Raw genomic sequence first — 18,810 nt, forward strand, 5'->3', positions numbered from 1 at the left:
TGTCCCGCTGTATCCGTTAACTGTGCTACCGGCAACAGTGGCACAGTGTGAACTGTTACCGGCGTCAGTGTTACCGACATAGCCTCTCGTAGTACCGCAGTGAGGAAAAAGTGCTGGTAATCGGAACTACCGGCACTTTATTTCCGGACCGCCACACTTGTAATGATCCCCAATATAAGGATTATAATCTTGGTGATATACAGCTTTCTTCTTACGATACAAAAAAACAGTTATGTAGCACCTAGAATGCTTCTTGGCTTCAGGGACAAGAGGCAGAATCCCTGTCGTACTACTCCTTTACGAACTGCACAAAGGCTGTATAAAATGTACCCTGGCAGAGAGCCTGATGGCTTTGGATTTATGGAGGGGTGCCCTATTTTGGAAAGGTCCTGCATGGGTATCAAACTTACACTTTCCTTTCTCCTATGACCCCTGTGGTTGTTAGTGATTAGGTGTATGGCAACTACTCCTGTTCTCATGAGCCATGAACTCCTAGGGACATATGGAAGGGCTGCAGAGAATCCCCTGTTCACTTCCTCAATGGGGCACTTTACCCCAATGATGTGTTAATGGCTAGGCCTGTGGCAGGAGCATGTAGGGGGTTTGGGTTTGTGTGTAAGGTGCTAGGATAACTTAGCAGTGCTTCTGCTAGTCAGGAAAGGCAGAGTGAGACTTATAAGGAAAAATAACTTGCAATCCTGCAGTCCAGCTCCTGGTCATTTGCAGACAAGACCCATTTCTTTAGTTCCCAATGTCAACTATCAATCTCCTCTCTTGTTCTCGCTCTCTGCCTCAAACAGATAATGGGCCACATTACGAGTTTAGCCGTAAGTGGAAAAAGTGGTAATAACAGAATTACCATCACTTTTAACACTCCACTGAATTACAGCTTAGTGAAAATGGTTGCAAATTCCATTTGCGGAATTAGCACTGGCGGAATTATCTCCGGCGGAGTTAGCACGAAAAACCAGTGCAATTAGCCCTAGTGACAGAAACGTGAATGCCACCACAAGTAGAAATACTGCCAAATTGCCACAAAAATTGAGCAGTAATTCTGCCTGAAACACTGTCACTATCTTTACCCAAAAGCTGGAGGTAAATGCAAACAGGTTTGTTTGTTTGTTTGTTTTCTTTGTTTATTTACTTATATAGCGCACCTAACCGAAGGGTTTCTGAGCGCATTACATATTATAAGGTTACTTGGCATTTGACAGATAACGAAAAATGTACAGTGTAGTCATGACTAGTAGTGCAATTGACAGAGTATTGGCATACAGACATACAGTGATATATACGTTTTACAGCAGTTAAGGACGATGGTACACAGACATAGAGTGAGATATACGTTCTACAGCAGTCAAAGACATTGGTACACAGAGGTGAGTGGACACATTTCTTTAGCAATCCTGTGAGAAAAGCCACATTTTGGTTTCTTTTCTGAAAGTGTGGTGTCTAGGAGCGGATCTTAAGGCTGCAGGCATAGAGCCCCAAAGTTGCGCAGCTAGGACAGGGAATCTACTGCCCCCTGCTTTCTTTAGTTTTAAGTTAGGTACATTCAGACAGTTTGCGTGAAAGGACCTGATGGGACGTTCAGAGGTATGCTTAGCGAATTTGTCCACCAGGTATTTCAGAGACAGATTAGACAGGCATTTGTAGGTCAGGTTGAGGGCTTTGAAATGTATTCTGTCTTTGATGGCCAGCCATTTCGTGTAACGCCTTGCGTTGGAGATATGCTGTATTCTAGTGAAACTTAGTGCAGTCCTGAGGGCATTATTTTGTAGAATTTGCAATTTGCTAATGTTCTGTTTACTAGACCCTAAGTACAGTGCATTGCAGTAGTCTAGCTTAGACACAATAAGAGCTCTGGCTAATGTAATGCAGCTGTCAGTGGACAGAAATGGTTTACATGCGTTAATAAGTTTGCATGTATAGCTAGTGGCAGGGGCTGTGGCCTTAACTTGTTTATTTAGATTCAGTGCTGAATCTAGGTAAAAGCCTAAGGTGTTTACCTCTTCTGAGACATTAATGTTTAAGCCGTCAATGTTGAATGTCGTAAATTGGTTGCTGTGTTTGTTGAGTTTGGTAGGTGAGCCGACGAGCAAGAGCTCAGTCTTGTTGTCATTGAGACAAAGCCTGTGGGTAGCCATCCAGGCTTGTATGACAAGGTAGATTTTGTTAATCAAAGCCACATCTGTTTGGTAATTACCTGTGATAGGAATGAGAATCTGGGTGTTGTCTGCATAATTAGTGCATGACACGCCCAGCTTGTCTAGGTCGTCAAACAGAGGCTTGGTAAAGATGTTATACATGGTGGCCGATACGAAGGAGCCCTGTGGTACTCCACAAGTTACCGGAGCTGGGTCCGCTGAATCAGTAGAAGAGAAGACTCTCATGGATTGGTTGTCTAGGAAGGATCGGTTCCAGGGAGGGGCTGCCTTAAAGAAATGGGCGGCTGATGTCAGATGATTGCAGAGGACCTGGTGATGAACTAAATCAAAAGCGGCGAACAAGTCTAAGAGGTGATGGAAATTCAGGCACAGATGCACCCAATGGACTCAGAAAGGGTATGTAAGGGCCATACCTTCACCAAACACACTTCCTAAGTATCAGGGACAAACCAAGAGATCCAGCACTGCCTGCTCTACATTGAGCTGCATAGACATGCACAACAGCACCACAGAGCACAAGCAGCAGGAAGGCGGCGGAGACGCCATCCATGGATAGCACCCATTTCAGGTCAGGCCATCATCCTGAGCACTAACTGATGGGCAGGTAATAACACTAAACCACCTCAACAGGAAGACCATAGCAGACCTGCTCACCCTGATCCAGGATGATGTACAAAGCAGGATAAACATCAGAAGAGCAAAACCTTCACTGTTGACACTTGTGTCGGTACTGCACTTTCTCGCCACAGGCACCTCCCAGAACACTGAACGCATACTGCATAGCATGTCACAGTACACAATTTCCAACATGCTTGGCCACCACTGTGACAACCTGCTGCACCCGCTACCCAAGTTCCACCCATGATGCCATGGTCCTGCGAAACAGTACACTGCTTGCATATATGTGGCCCCACAGAGGGCACCGGACCTGGATCCAGGTTAAGTGCAATTGCCACCATACAACACACATATGCTTCACAAGTGAATGAAGATGTGCATGGGTAGGGGAGACAAACACCTAATTGATGGCAATGCAATTCATGCTCTGTCACAGCTCTGTGCATGAAGGAACTGCCTTCTAACACAACTGTGCAAGGCCCTGCAGGAAAATGCCATAGCATGACACAAACACATGATCCCCAATGCACCAACACATGTGCTCATAGTGAACTACTGAACTACTGGTTCCACAATGCATAGGAAAACCATACATACACAGCCAACAGCACAGCTTTACAGTTTGCTTTAAGGGATGGTTCAACCGGCAAGGTAGTTGTTTGATTGTCAGCTAAGGTAGTGATGGGTGCAGCAGCAGTTGTGGGAGTAGGCAGCTTGGTGGTGGCGGGCAGTGCAGATGTTGTTATGAATGCAGGTAGAGAGGGCATATGCTTGCGGGTACACATTGGTTCCTGCTTTTGTGGCTGGGGTCTTTCAGTGGCTGTCTGAAGTATGGAGTACTAGGGTGGCTGAAGAGGTTTTTGGGCTGGCAGTGTCTTCTGCTGCGGTGACAGACACTGTATGTGCAGGTGATGCAGCATTGGCACTTTCACCCTGGATGCCTTGTATGCCCGGATTGAGAGGAATGACCTGTAATCATTTGTCATGTATACTGGGGCTAGTACATTGAGGACACGCATGGAATGGTCAGTGACCTGGGTCCATCGGCATATGTGGGTGTTATGGCTGTCTTGGAAACAGTTCACTAGAGGTGAATAATTAGGACTTCACCTTCTACATTATTTAGCTGGTCTATGAATGATACATAGTGAATGTGTGTCGTAACATTGGTGTGACATCTAGGGTGTCCCCCCTAAGTTGTTGGTGCAAGTGGCTGCAGTTCCAGGTCTAATCTTGTTGACGGTTTCTGTCCAGCCCTATGTGATTTGACAGGCTTGTAACAGTTCTCTGACTCCTGGGGCGGATACCTTTTTTGGTGGTGTATGTCACTCACTGTAGGAAAAGGGCATGATGGCTGACAAATGTGTGTGTCATATGGCCCTTTGTACATGTCTGTGCATGTGTTGCCTCATGTGTGGGGGTCTAGTACTTACATTCATCTGGCATGGTGCATTTGGCAGGTCCCGGGTATCTTTGGGTGATGGTCATGACATTGTGCACTGCTGGCTCTCAAGATAGCATGAGGATGACAAGTACGTCAATGTTTACATTAATCACATTGCTTTCCATTAATTTCCACCTGGGGTGACTTAGAGTTGTACACATAGAATGGGTCGTCAGCTGCATTCCTGGGGCATTGTTGACAGTGAGCCAGCCAGAGACTTCCCATCAACAATGTCACCTAAGTATGTACCTAATGATGGCTGGCACACATTCATTGCCTTCACATATCCCTGTTCCCATTGTGTACTTTTGTGCTCACCTAGTTCAGCCTGGCTTCCTCCTCCAACATCAGCTGCTCCTATTCCCTTGATCCCGTCTATGTGCAGGTTGCTTGGCAATTTCTCCTCCCAAGGTGTGAAGTGCAGCGCTCCACTGTGCGTACACCAGTGGAAGATATCTTGCAGCAGTGAGTGGCGGAGGAGGCTGTGAACATGCACCTTTAGCTTTTTAGATCCTCTTCCTGCATCCCTCAAAGTCTCGCTGCTTAGTTCTCACTGCCCCTACCTTGTCCCTTATTTCTGTCCATATTGTGGTCCTGTGGTGGACAGATGTTTTGCATTGGTGGGTTCCAAACAGTTCTTCGGCATTGACCATAACCTCCTCAGCTAAGACCTGCAGTTCAGCACCACAATATTTGGGTTTACAAACCGTCAAATTCAGACACCATCTACTTGCCCTTGTCTGCGGGCATGATTCTGCAAAATGTGGTTGCCGAATGGCTATGGAAAGTGGTGGATTCAGGATGGATTGTGATTTTAAAGATGGGCGGCACTGAGATTCCTGTGTGCGATGTGCCGCTATTTCCACACAGCAGTAATTCCACCAGCAGAATTGCCATTGCGTAATTCCTCCCATTTTCCAGAGGTAACAGAAATTCCACTGAAATTTGGAGGGATTAGTCCGGAGTTGCTTTTTGGCAGTGATTAAACCAGACAGAATTACCATTAACACTGATAGTTTGTGTTCACTCCCGTCAACTTGTAATGTGGTGGTGATTCTGTCAGACATCACCTCCCTAACAGTAATTCTATCTGGCTGAATTACCGCTGAATTTACCTCCCAACTCATAATGAGAGCCATTTTACCCTATGAGGAACAAAAATAAGCATCTGTGAATTGGCAGAAGAGGAAAAGGGAAAGTTTGGAAACTCCAGACAGCATCAAGCGCTACTTCCTAAGGTTTATGGAGCGCAAAAACTTTTGGTTCAGAGGAAGGGCTGCTTGAAATCTAAGGGCCACTGTCACTCATTTTACCATCCTTAGTATGTTGGTTAACAGGCTGGAATTTGCCCCAAACCTCACTCAAATATGCTCAGGTGAGGCTCTCAGTGGCCTGCTCAGACTTTTGCCTGCCAAGGGCAGGGCCCGTCGAGGTAGGGAGGACAATTGTCAGGCACTGGTTTGGGCAGAGGCCACATTCCCTGCTAGCTACCCCTCTGTCTCCCACAAGCCCCAAAATCTTCTACACAATCCAAATTGAAAATTCCTCCAGATTTTGATTTGGCAGATGTTCTTGAGGATGAAACTGATGAGCAGAAAATATAAAAGTTGGTGTGGATTCCTCAAAATGTACTGCATCTTGGCCTTAAAAGGGCAGATCGAGAGCTTGGAGCGGCTGCAGCAGCTGCAGGATAGTGAAGATCAGTATATTGGTAAAAAGGGGTTTTGGGTGGGGATAAGATGGAGTTTCCAATAATAATGCAATCCCATGTTTGCAGTCTCTCTGGCACCTAGATAGTCAGTGCCACACCAAAATGAGTACATATAGTAAGTAAAGTTAATAAAGAAAATATTAATAAAAATATGAAAAATTACCTTCATGGTGATTCAGGTTCTCTTAGTCCAGTCTCTCCCTCCTTCACAATTGGTTGGGAACGCCTGCATCTGCAGGTTGGCCTGAAAACCTGGCTGTAAAAGATAGCTTTCACTTTAAGACTTTTTAAAGGGGTAGGGCCTACGTCACGCAAGAGTCCCTCCGCACGCCGGGCCCACACCTTGCCCCTACGTCACCAACGTTCCACACCCATTTCCTGTGGTTCTGCCGATGGCGGTAGGATTTACGTATATGCTTACTGTAGGTGATGGCTGGATGGGTGTTGTGAAGGAGGGAGAGCCTGGAGTAGGAGAACCTGAATCACCATGAAGGTAATTTTTATTTTTTTTTCTTCCTGTCTCTCCCTCCTTCCCAACTGTTTGGGACCTAACTAAAAAGCCTTAGAATAAGTAATGGTGGAGGAGACAGTATATACGGAATTCAGGAAAACAAGTTGTGGTGCTCCTCTTGGCCGAATTTTGCATCATTTCTAGAAGATGTATCCATAGCATAGTGATTGCAAAAAGCAAGCGGGTAGCCCACGTAGCAGCTTTACAGATGTATGCAATAGGAGCATGCCTGGTGAAGGCTACGGATGCTGCCTGGGTTCTGGTGGAACAAGCCCGAAATCTCTGCGGAGTCGCAAGTCCTTTCATATCATAAGCCTTGGAGATACAGGAGACAACCCATCTGGTTATGGAAGGTTTAGCTGCCTTATTTCCAGGAGAAGGACCCCCGGAAGTAATGAAGAGCTGGTCTGCTTTCCTGAACGGGTTGGTCCCTTCTAAATAACATTTTAGAGTTCTTACAACATCTAGGTTATGCAATGTCTGCTTGGCCGCAGAAGCATGCGGCTTAGGAAAAACAACAGAAAGACATATATCCTCGTTCAAATGAAAATCGGAAACCACCTTTGATAGAAAGGAGGGGATCTTTCAGAGGACTACTTTATCCTTATGGAACACTATATAAGGCTTCTTTGAGGAGAGAGCATGGAGCTCTCCGATCCTTCTAGCCGAAGCAATGGCTACTAAGAATGCCATTTTCAAAATTTGAAATGATAATTCACATGATGCCATAGGCTTGAATGGTTTTTGCATTAGAGCTGACAAAACCACATTGAGATCCAACTGAGGTGGAGGTTCACGTATAGGGGGATGTATAGGGTATAGGGGCCTTGGAAGTGCCTTCAAATGGCTTCCTTGGAGAGGGAGAAAGACTTATGAACTCTATTTAGGTATGCAACAATAGCTATTTGTTTTCAAGTATCTACTTTGACACCAGTGGAAACTAGATAAGACACAAAGGAAATTACATTATCAATAGAAGCCTCTAGAGGGTTAAGAACTTGGTCTAAGGTCCAGTGACAGAACTGTAACCATTTGCCATGATATTACTTCTTAGTAAAAGCTTTCCTAGAAGCTGACATGATGGTTATATTTTGCTCTGTCAAATGTAAGTCGGAGAAGGGTAGTTTTTCAGGAACCAGGCCTTCAAGTTTAGTAATTGAGGGGAAGAATGAAGAACCTGCCCTTTCTGTTGAGTCAAAAGATCCTGCGATGATGGGAGATCCAATTTGGAAGTCCCTGCTAATTCCAGGAGGTCTGGAAACCAAATCTGGTGATGCTATAAGAATCATTGTTAGATTCAGTTAATTCAGAACAATTAGAATCAGAGCAATATATATATTTTTTTTTAAAACTTGGATTTTATTGGCATTTTCATAGACAAAGAGCAAAACATGTAAAGAAAACCCCAACCCCCCCTTGGTCCTCCCTCCCCAACCCAAGGTTCACCGATATTTCAACGTTACCCTGCCTCTCCACAATTGACCGACACCCCCCTCTCCCCAGAACTCGACCCCTTTCAATTGGGCAGAAAACTACTTGTCCTGCTCCTTGCTTAATCGGCTTCCTCAGCACTGTTTATTATACCCAAGAGTTGCAGACTTCGTGGACACCATCGGAGCCTAGTGCCGTCCACCAGGAATCTGAGCACAGAGTTCCAATCTGACCTAAATTTCAGATGGTCTCCCTGTATTGAGTACGTAAGCCACTCCAGCGCCGCCACATCTTTGTCACCCATTCATGGTCATACAGTGGGTCCTTCGCTTTCCATCTGCGCGCTAAAACCATGGCAGCCACCAACATCATTAATGCATACAGCTTGCGATCCGCCTTAGTCTTGATTGATGCTAGGGTACCCCCCAATCCCAGAATCGCAAGGCCTCTGTTCCCCCCGTAGTTGATCCCCAAAACTTGAGTAAGTGCTCACCAAACCCCAGCCCAGTATTTCTCAAGTTTTGGGCATTCACACCAAATGTGTTCCATGGTGCCCACTGAGCCACAATCTCTCCAGCAGAGAGGGGATACCCCAGGATACATTTTGTGAAGTTTGGCGGGGGTCATATGCCACTGGACGAGTAACTTCAGCCACATCTCCCTTATCTTTTAACTTTGGTATCTGCTTCCATAACCACCCCCAGTGATCGTCCTCGATATCGGACCCCGTGGCTTGCTCCCAGTTCCTCATATAGGCTCTGTGTGGAGGATTCTCTCCTACTTTCATATGCTTGTACAGTTCCGTGATCAAGTGCTTGTCCCCCGATGCTAAAATATCATTCAAAGGGGGTTCGTTCTCGGGAAGCGGCTTGCTTTAAGGTGGGATGGGTAAGCCAGTGTCTAAGCTGTCAATATCGAAACCTTTCCCTTTCATCCAGCGAAAGGTCCATTTTGCACTGTTCAAAGAGTTTTACCTGCCCTCCCTCAAACATGTCTCTTACCATCCTACAACCCCCATCATGCCATTGCTGAAAAGCGGTCGTATTTTGGCCATGGGCGAACTGCGGATTATTGAATAGGGGGCTAAAGGGCGATGGAAGCGCCGTTAGGTGGGACTGTTGCACCGCCTTGTCCCAGGTGCTGGCTACAAGGGCTAGAATTGCACTATTATACATCCGAGGAGGCCTGTCCTGTTTTCCATGGTCCTCGAAATTTTCCCCCGGTCGTCTCTTTGCCAATCCCGGAGCACCTTCAGTTGTGCCGCCCTATAGTAGACCCGAAAGTCTTGAGCAATATTTTGTGTATCAATGGGAGAGGTGGAAACGAATAAAGTGCTAGGTGCAACCGATCCGAACGTAGAGCATCTCACAGGGACTGAAGACCCTGACCTTGCCTTGACGCAAATGTAGGACATAGAGATTTGTGCTGGTTGGCAAAGAGGTCTATTGATGGGTGGCCCCACTTCTGAAATATCATCTTTGCTACTGACGGTTTCATCTCCCACTTGTGCGGAGCAGACTGTAACCTACTCAGTTTGTCAGCTAGGACATTCTTCTTTCCCTCCAGATGGGACGCCAACAAGAAAATGGGATTCTGAATGACCCAATACCAAATTTCTCTGCTAGGAGACACCGGGGAAGGGAACGAGTACCCCCGTCCTTGTTGATATAGAACATTGCAGTGGTATTGTCCGTTAGAATCTTCACCACCTTTCCTGGAAGTGAGGGAAGAAATTATTTTAGAGAGAGAAATATGGCTCTTAGTTGCAGGACATTTGTTTGGTCCTTCTTTTCCTGAGAGGACCAAAGACTGTGTGCTGTTAGACTCAGACAATGGGCTCCCTAACCATACTCTAATGAGCCTGTTGTCATAACTATTTGGTGAAGAGGAGGCTGAAAAGAAGACCTGATTAACAGGTTCTCTGGGGAGTTCCACCAGACTAGTGAATCCTGAACTTTGTTTGGAATTTGAATTTTCCTTTCCTGAGAATGCAACAGCTGGTTCCAGTTGCAAGCAATATGCCACTGGCCCATTCTCATATGGAGCCTTGCAAAGGGAACTAGGTTTATACAAGAGTCCATTACTCCCAAGAGCCTTTGAAACCACCAACCTGTTAGAATCAGATGTGTATTGAACTTTACAATGGTTTGCTTAATTGCTTAATTGCTTCCACCCTTTCCAGGGGTGGAAAGGCTCTGTGTAGAGTAGTACCTATAACTGTTCCTAGGAATTGGATCCTTTGCGAAGGGATGAGCTTGGATTTTGCCACATTTATGGAAAACTCTAGGCTGAAAAGAGTGTGGCATGTTAATTGCATCTTTTGAAGAAATTCCTCTAGAGACTGGGCCTTGAGAAGCCAGTCGTCTAGGTAAGGATATAGATGTACTGTCCTTGACCAAAGGTAGGCTGCCACTGACCCCAGAATGTTCGTGAAAAGGAGCAGAATTGAGCCTGAAGGGTAGACATGTGAACTGGTAATGATACCATCCTAGGCTGACCCTCCGGAACTGATGGTGATCTTAGAAGATGGGAATTTGAAAATAAGCATCCTGTAGACCTATAGATGCCATGCAATCGTTCCGATGAAGAGAGGCTAGAATCTGAGGAATTGTCACCACATGGAAGGTTTCGATTAACAGAAATTGGTTGAGATCTTAAAGGTCCCGAATTGGTCGGATCCTGCCGGTTTTCTTTGGGATCAGAAAGTAACAGGAACAAAATCCCTGACCTAATTCCTCTTGAGGAACCAATTCTATTGCTCCTAATGAAAGGAGTTTTTGGATATCTTCCAGGTGCTCCAGGGAGGACTTTTGGAGCTTCAGAGGAGAGGACGGTGGAATAGCAGAAAGGGCAAAACAGTAACCAGGCTGAATAATATTCATGATCCATTCCTCTTGAGTAATGGTTTTCCAAAGGGGAAGAAAGTTGGACACCCTTCCTGCTACTGGGGATGTCTGCTCCTTGATGATAGTAAGATCGTAAGGTATGTATATGCCCGGAAGGAAGTCAAATAGACTTCTTTTGTTCTTGTGCAGAATTTTAGGAAGGGAAAGGCCCCGACTTAGATTTGGGTCTATATCTTAACTTTTTAGAAGAGTAATACGACTTTGCGGAAGTGGCAGTACAACTATTTCCTTGAGGACGTGGTTTGAATGATTGATAGTTTTGGTGATAGGGTTGTTTCAGTGAAATTGAGCTAAGGGTTTTGGCGGCCGTGACAATGGCCTTATACTTTTGAAGGACCTCATCAGTGGAGGGATCAAACAGTGTCTTGCCATCAAACTGAAGGTCGAGCACCTTCTCCTGGATATCTTGGTGAAGGGAAGAGGCTGACAAATATGAGTGTCTACGCATGCAGACTGCACTAGTGACTGCTCTTGCTGTTGTGTCGGTGAGGTCTTTAACCACTTGAAGCTGCTGGATGGCTGCTTCTCTACCTTTGGAATCCAAAAGGAAAACTCGTTGGCGGCTTCCTGAGGGAGCATGTCTGCAAAGCGTTCAAGATTTGCCCAATTAAGGATATTAAATCCTGCCAAAACTGTAGCAGTATTTACCTGCTTGAGTTGTAAGGTAGCGTTAGTGTAAGACTTCGTACCCTGAGTTTCCCATACTTTTGCATTCTTATCAAGAACTGAAGCTGGAGATGGAGAAGGGCTTTTTCCCTTTGTGCCTAGGGCAGCTGAAAATACCGCCGATTGTGCAGGAAAATTGCCCATGAGTATGAAAGGTTCCTCCTTAGGCACTTTGTACTTGTTGTCTAGAGCTTTGGAGATGTGTGGATCTGAATGAGACTTACCCCAACAAGCTAAAGCTTGCTCTATAACTGACAATTCCATGGGAAGTGGATTCTTTGACTGCTGAGATGGCAGTTTTCCAAAAACACCTGACATTTCAGGCTTATTCTTAGGAAGGATGTCTAGTGCCTGCATGACTTTTGTCACAATGTCAAGAAACACATTAGATGATGACTGAGTGGTGTTGTCATCCGAATCTGTGTCATTTTGTTTCTTGGACGGAGGAGCAGAATCCTCGTTGTCCACTGATACAGTGATTGGCTCATGAATAGGATCGGTGGGCACTGATCACTAAGGTATAATAAGTGATATTTTGTCTTTAATGTGTTGAGACAGAACTTCTAAGAAGGGCTCAGAAAGCATGGTTTCAAGCACTGTATTGGTTCTGTCATTCGTCATTTGAAAAGGGCTAGGTTGGGGCAATTCTAGCCTGAAAGGGGAACTAGAAGGGTCAGCTCAGTTAGGCAGCTGGTTTGGATTGTAGATGTTAAAGAACACAGGTCTAGGCACTTGGATATTGGTTAAAACCAGCCGTGTTCCAGATTGTTCTGGGACCTAAGTTGGTGAACCCAAATTGTCCTCAGACTGAGGAGAGAATTGTGGCAAAATGTGAGGGAATGATCTCTCACAGGAGTGCTGAATCATTGTTCCGGTGGAACTGTAAAAGATTTGGAAGCATCAAAGTCTTCAGAGTCAGAAACTAGAATAGAATTATATTTCTGACTCTCTGGTACCGAATCCGAAACAGATGCCTCAGAGGATTTTTTCTGCTTGTGCTTCCTTGGAGAAGTCGGTATCAGACTGGATGTCGAGTGAGAGTGTTTATGCCTCTTGTGAGAGGACTTATGTGATTTCCTCGTTACAGAGGAGCTTGAGGGTTCAACTGCGGTAATAGAGAATAAGACTTTGTCTTCCAGTACCAAAGTACCAGAAGCTTTACATGCAGTAGCCGTCTTCGCTTTAGGAGATACAGGGGAATGAAAATGGACCAACTCAACCCCGGAGGAATGAACCCTTGCCTTTTCAGTTTACCGAGGCACAGGAGGATTTCCTCGGTACCGTCGTTATTTTGTCTGGTGTAAAAAACTCTTCCGGTACCGGGAGGATCTTCTCAGACCCTTCACCTGTAGGTACTAACGCTTTCCCACCAGGAGGTCCTAGTGCTTTCCCACCCAGAGATACTCTCAGGTGAACACGCCTAGGGTTCCCCCCTGAACGGTCCTGTGAAGAGCCCAGAACTGAGGAGGCAGTCTTCCCTTGGGTACGGAAGGCCAGTGCCAAAACTCTTACCTCACCTGAAAGTACGGTCCCCTTCTTTCCGATGTCGGCCTCCCTCCTGTTCTGAACAAAGTCTTCGGTCATCTTCAATACCGGTCCCTCTGTGACATGTTGAGAAGACGAGTCCGCAGAGACCTCGGGTGAATCCCACAGTAAAAGACACAGGTACTCACTGGGTGATATATACCCAAACAACAGACACAGGCATGATGGGGATCGGCCGCAGAGAAATGCTTCCGGCATAGGATGCACTGCTTCAATCCTGTCGCATATGGCATACGTAGAGGCAGGCACCACAAATTGAAAAAATTAAAAGTGAAGAACCAATCGCTAAGAAAAAAGGGAAAGAGAGCAAAAATATAACACCCAAAAATGGAGGTAGTCGCAGCGAAGCCAAATTCAGACCCATCCAATAGGTGGAAAAAAGGAACTGGGTGTGGAACGTTGGTGATGTAGGGGTAATGTGTGTGCCCGGTGCGCATAGGGAAACACGCGTGACGTAGGCCCTACCCCTTCACATTTTCTTAAAGTGACAGCTATCTTTTTCAGCCAGCTTTTCCGGCCCGCCTGCGGATGCAGGAGTTCCCAACCTGTTGGGAAGGAGGGCGAGTCAGGATGAAAGAGAAATAGAAGGAAAAAAGGATATGGAACTTATTATTGGCATGATAGTTCACCCTTACTGAAGTTGCATGTTTCCACATAAGATGTACACACTACTCTGACCTTAAAGTGATCTATATTGTGTCCATAATGGAGGCTGTTGGGGACAAGACGCATTTATTTCAATATCTGGAAGATTTCTTCCGTAGTCTAGTGGGTGCAAACTGTGTTAGTTCTCTTTGATATATCACTGTTATTGTGAATATTCACATACAACAACATCTTGAGAATAACCTAAACATCAAAAATGTCTAGATGACGAAGGGGGTTGAATATACTGACTATCAGCCTCGTTAAAAGGTTCAGGGTGTGGAATTTCATAAATGATGAGGCAAAAAATACCAATTAGAAAACTGTTTGGTACACCAGTCTCGCGTAAAGGCATGCTTTTGCATAAAAGGGTGCACTGAATTAGCTCCTCAAGTACAATGCCCTCAGATGGAAAGGCTCTTACTGTCTCAGAATATTGCCATTGAGCATACTGTATTTGTATACTTATTTCAAACAAACTCTCTAAATTGTCTATATTGGGGGCGTTTTTCGATATTAAATGATCTCTAAAGAAACTGAAAATATAAACAACCCAAATTATGACTTAAAAAAAATAAAAGTACAATGTTTTAGAGCTTCTGTTTACCTGCACACAAAAACCTCCACGGGTTCCAAAATGTTTGGGGTGATGATCAGTGGAGACATTCGAAAAGTTATAACATCTGTGAAAATTGGTGCTTCAGGGATACCCTGCAGGACAAATAAGAAGATTAGTATATTTGCATATGGGGTGAGAAATAATGCAATGTTACATTTTAAAGTATATGACAATTACCAATTTACTACATATAATAATGCAGGTATTGTTTTAGGCAATACCTCTTTAATTGGTGGGCTATACAAGCCCTTGCCCAAGTTAATAGGCTTGAGTGTAGGAAAGGAATTTGAGGCGGTTGACATGCTTTAACCACCTGATATGCCCCTCTAATCAAGGGATTATTGAAATTAGCACTCTGCGATAAAGACACACTTTATTAGGGCCGTTGGCATTTTATGGAAATAACAGGGAACAGAGAGCATGTTTCTTTCCTTAAAACAACAACTAAAATGGCCGTCCATGGTGGTGTGAGGCAGACACTTAGGAGAGGAAACTGAGGTTCCAGAGGAAAGGAGGGTATGGAAGCAGGATGAGGAGAATAGGTAAGTGGGGTTTCATTTTGGTGGCTGAGAGCAAAAAAGATGACAGTGGGAGAGCTATGGTGGGGGGGGGGGTTCATGAGCTACCAACAGCTTGCTCAGGTTGTGGGCTAATACTGGTAGGCAGAGCACATGGTCCAATCAACCTGACCAGCTGCTTGCACTGCCTAAGATACAAAAATTCAGGGAAGATACAAGCACACATGCAGTCATATACATGAATGCAAAGGTGTGGACGTTTATGCTGCACACTTTCCTGTTCTGCATGTTAAACTTAAAGGTTGAGAAGGGACAGTGAATACTTTGCTCATACAAAAAAAAATATCACAGAGGGGCAATCAATGCTGCCCACACCGAACAGAGGAAGAAAAAAATGTTGTTTTCGTGCAAGTATCTCTGACATAGATTGAGCAAAGAATTGGAAGTGACAATGGAAGGTTAACCGAACATAAATGAGCGTACCTTTAAAGTCAGTATCGTATTTAGAATTTCTATAGCCCTAGGCCCAACTAAGTGCACGTGCTAACCAAACTTTACCAGACTCTGAACCTTCCCCCGACTCTGTCCCCCTTAGTCAAACTACCAACTTTCTCCTTCTTGTCCCAGTTTGGCTCAATGACAGGATAAGGACGTTTTGAAGGCTGAGAGGATTCAAACATTATTGCTTCCACTCTATTAATTCAAGCTTGTTATCTTTTATGGTACGTTTGTTGAAAGAGTGTATTCTGATCTCTGCTGCCCAGGCTTTGGAGAAGACCGGATGTTCTACTGTTAAGCTCACTAGAGCTACTTGTTGAGCCAAATTGCTATACTTTCGATTAGTCTTTACATAAGGGGTGCCTGGCTAATGCCCTGATCTCCTAGGCTCCTATACACAAACATCACATAGAAATGATATGGGTGAATCTTAAACAGACCAACAAATATCCTGTCCTGATACAGAATCAGTGTCACGTTGTTCCTTGGACATACCGCCCGTCCACATCGTTATGTGGGTGGACCGCCGTTGCGGTCCTTTTCCTCCCGTAGTAAGGGAAGTGACGTTGGGTGAGGGAGGGAGGTGCGGGGGTTCTGACAGTAACTGCCAAGTTGTTAAATAAAGAAGATGACCGTTATCCCTGCTCCCGCGTAATATGTCCTGATGTCGGTTTAAGGTACCAAGCAAAACCTGACAGCTGGCGACGAGGGGTGTTCGACACCCACCCGTGCCAGGGAGGCCTGCAGTCGAGCGGTTTGAAGCGCATCGGAGCACCTCCGAACCTGAGGCCCTGAGGCCCGGGAAGGCACGCAGAGGACCGCGGTCGAGCAGCGTGGCGCGTCGGCGCTCCTCTTATGAAAGAGGCCCCTGCTGGGGGGCACAATAAGCACCGCAAGGACAGCGGATGCAAGCTCCATTAGGTACGCAGTACGGGAGGGTTTAGCAGGCCATGTGGAGGCCATAGCACACACGGAGTGTGTTGAGAGAGGCAACCCCGCCCCCCCTCATCTACCACTCGCCGCGACAGCCGTTTATAAACTGGAAAACAGTGGGAGGTCCCGTGAGGAAAGGGAAGGTCCCTCACGGACAGCCACAGAGCGGCTCTAGGCACCGGGAGGCGCACACACCACAGCCGCACATTACACGTGGTTTATGAAGTTCACGTGCTTCATGAGGAAGTAGCACGTACATCCAGCCTGCAGCATAGCAGCATTGCAAGGCACAGCAGAGAAGAGGTGGACCCTGGACAGTACACAGTCACTGGTTGAATCACAGAAGCCCTCAAAACCATGTCATCTCCTGAAAGCCCAGTGACATCTTCATCAGGAGGAGCAGGAGCTATGGCGGATGATCCACAACAGGCTCAAGGATCAGGTAACACCTCTCAAAACATGCCTATACCTGGTCCATTTGATATCAGAGACACTTCCAATTTGAAACCCAGGTGGGTCATATGGCTAAGGGATTTTAAATTCTATGCAGGGGCAATCGGCCTAATTGATGACGCAAGACTAAAGAACACCTTATTCATGACAGTAGGCCCAGCGGTCAGGAACATAGCAGGGGAGCTGATGAATGTAGACACTGTTACCTATGGAGAACTTCATGGAAAACTATCTGAATACTTCGCTCCTCACACCAATATTGATTATGAGCGACATGTGTTCCACACAACTAGACAAGAAAAAGGATAATCGCTAGACAATTTTGTGATGCTCTTGCTCATCAAGCTGAAATACTGTGTATTTCACAATTATTCCAATGAAGAAGCATTACGATCCCAGGTCATAGCTGGCTGCATTTCACAACCATTCAGGAAACAATTGCTTCAAAAGCAAAGATCTCTTGAGGAAATCCTCGCTTTAGCCAGAATGGAAGCAGCAGTGGAGTCACAGTTGGACAATTCAGACAAGGTCACCATCCAACAACTGTCATCCAACTCGGTCACCATCAACAAACTCTATATGCTGCTCCCTCGCAAAGCGCAAAAAGGCGCAGATGCCACGTGCTACCGATGTGGATATGAATATTCGCACGTGGGTGAGTGCCCCGCTTTTGGGCAGAAATGTGCCGCCAGCGGAGGAATGGATCACTACAGAGTTGTCTGCAAGAACGCACCGGGACCAATACCCAGCAGACCGAGGCAACACGAAAGAAGAAGAAGATCGCAGCTCAGCCCACCAGCAGGGAGAGGGGAAGAAGACCAGATGGGACCAAGGAGAGAGGACAGAACCCAGAGGAGCTGTACGCAAGAGAAGATAGAAAGTTATCAGATGGATCCAGAAGGTCTCAGAGGAGGAGATTTGTCCGCTACATTGAAATGCGACCTCCATCTGGCAGTGAATCCCTGTCGTCAGAGGATGACCAACGAAAGAAGGGGTACGTGTGGGCACTCAACAATGCCACGGCCACCCAACACAGTCCCACGCTCACACTACAAGTTAACAACACCCCGCTTGAATTCCTCATTGATACAGGGGCAACAAAGCATATAACTCGCTCAGCAGCCCTCCAAAAATCCGGAAAGCAATGGTGGACATCTACCCTTATGGCACCACCACCCCACTACCCTGCAAAGGGACTACCTTGGCATGGTGCATGCACAAATCGCACGCTGCAAAGGTTCCCTTACACATTTTAAAGACTGAAGCCAACAGTGGGTGTATCCTCAGCTTTAAGATAGCCGTTGAAATGGGCCTGGTGCACATCTTGTATCAACTCATGGCCCACAAATACTTCACCAGACCTGATGCGATAGAACAAACTTTTCCAAAGTTATTCAAAGGACTGGGCAAACTGAAACACAGGAAGGTTCCGCTGCATATAAACCCGGACATAGCACCAGTTGCCCAACACTATCGTGGGATACCCGTGAATATACAACACCAAGTTGAGGAGGAACTAGACAAGCTTATCAAACTCAATGTCATCGAACCAGTCTCCGGTCCCACCCCATGGGTATCCCCCATTGTTCCCGTCCCTAAAAAGTCACCTGATGGATCAATACGCCTATGCGTAGACATGAGGAGGGCTAACGCAGCAATTGAAAGGGAGAGACATCAGGCACCTCGGATTACTGATATGATCCACCTTCTTCATGGGGCACAAGTGTTCTCAAAACTGGACCTCACAAAAGGTTACCACCAAATCGAGATTGCACCCCAGTCCAGGTACATAACGACATTCGTCACACACCTGGGTTTATTTCAGTATAAAAGGCTCAGTTTCGGGATATCTTCTGCAGCTGAATTTTTTCTAGAAGAAATACACTGAGTCATCAGGCACATGCCAAACTATTTAAATTATTCAGACGATGTTCTGGTTTTTGGGAAAACAAAGGAAGAGCATGACACAGCTCTCCACAGAGTGTGCGAAGCGCTGGGAGCGGCTGGATTAACACTAAACAAAGCAAAATGTGAATTTGGGAAAGGCTCATTACGTTTTTTTGGTCATATTTTCTCAAACAAAGGAATGACGCCGGACCCGGACAAAGTGGCAGCCCTCAACTCAGCCACACCTCCAACAAATG

General features: G+C 45.8%; 1 protein-coding gene across 1 annotated transcript in view; it reads right to left on the bottom strand.

Moving 5' to 3' along the window:
• The window catches only part of PADI2 (peptidyl arginine deiminase 2), a 1,062,620-nt gene that overhangs the window by 508,504 nt on the left and 535,306 nt on the right, over positions 1 to 18,810 (bottom strand). The window contains exon 8 of the mRNA XM_069611131.1: positions 14,253 to 14,356. Coding sequence (XP_069467232.1) covers positions 14,253 to 14,356 — 104 coding nt within the window. The remainder of the gene's footprint in view (positions 1 to 14,252; positions 14,357 to 18,810) is intronic.

This window comes from Ambystoma mexicanum, chromosome 8 (assembly GCF_040938575.1).
Source record: "Ambystoma mexicanum isolate Mex_15411 chromosome 8, UKY_AmexF1_1, whole genome shotgun sequence".
Classification (NCBI taxonomy): Eukaryota; Metazoa; Chordata; class Amphibia; order Caudata; family Ambystomatidae; genus Ambystoma; species Ambystoma mexicanum.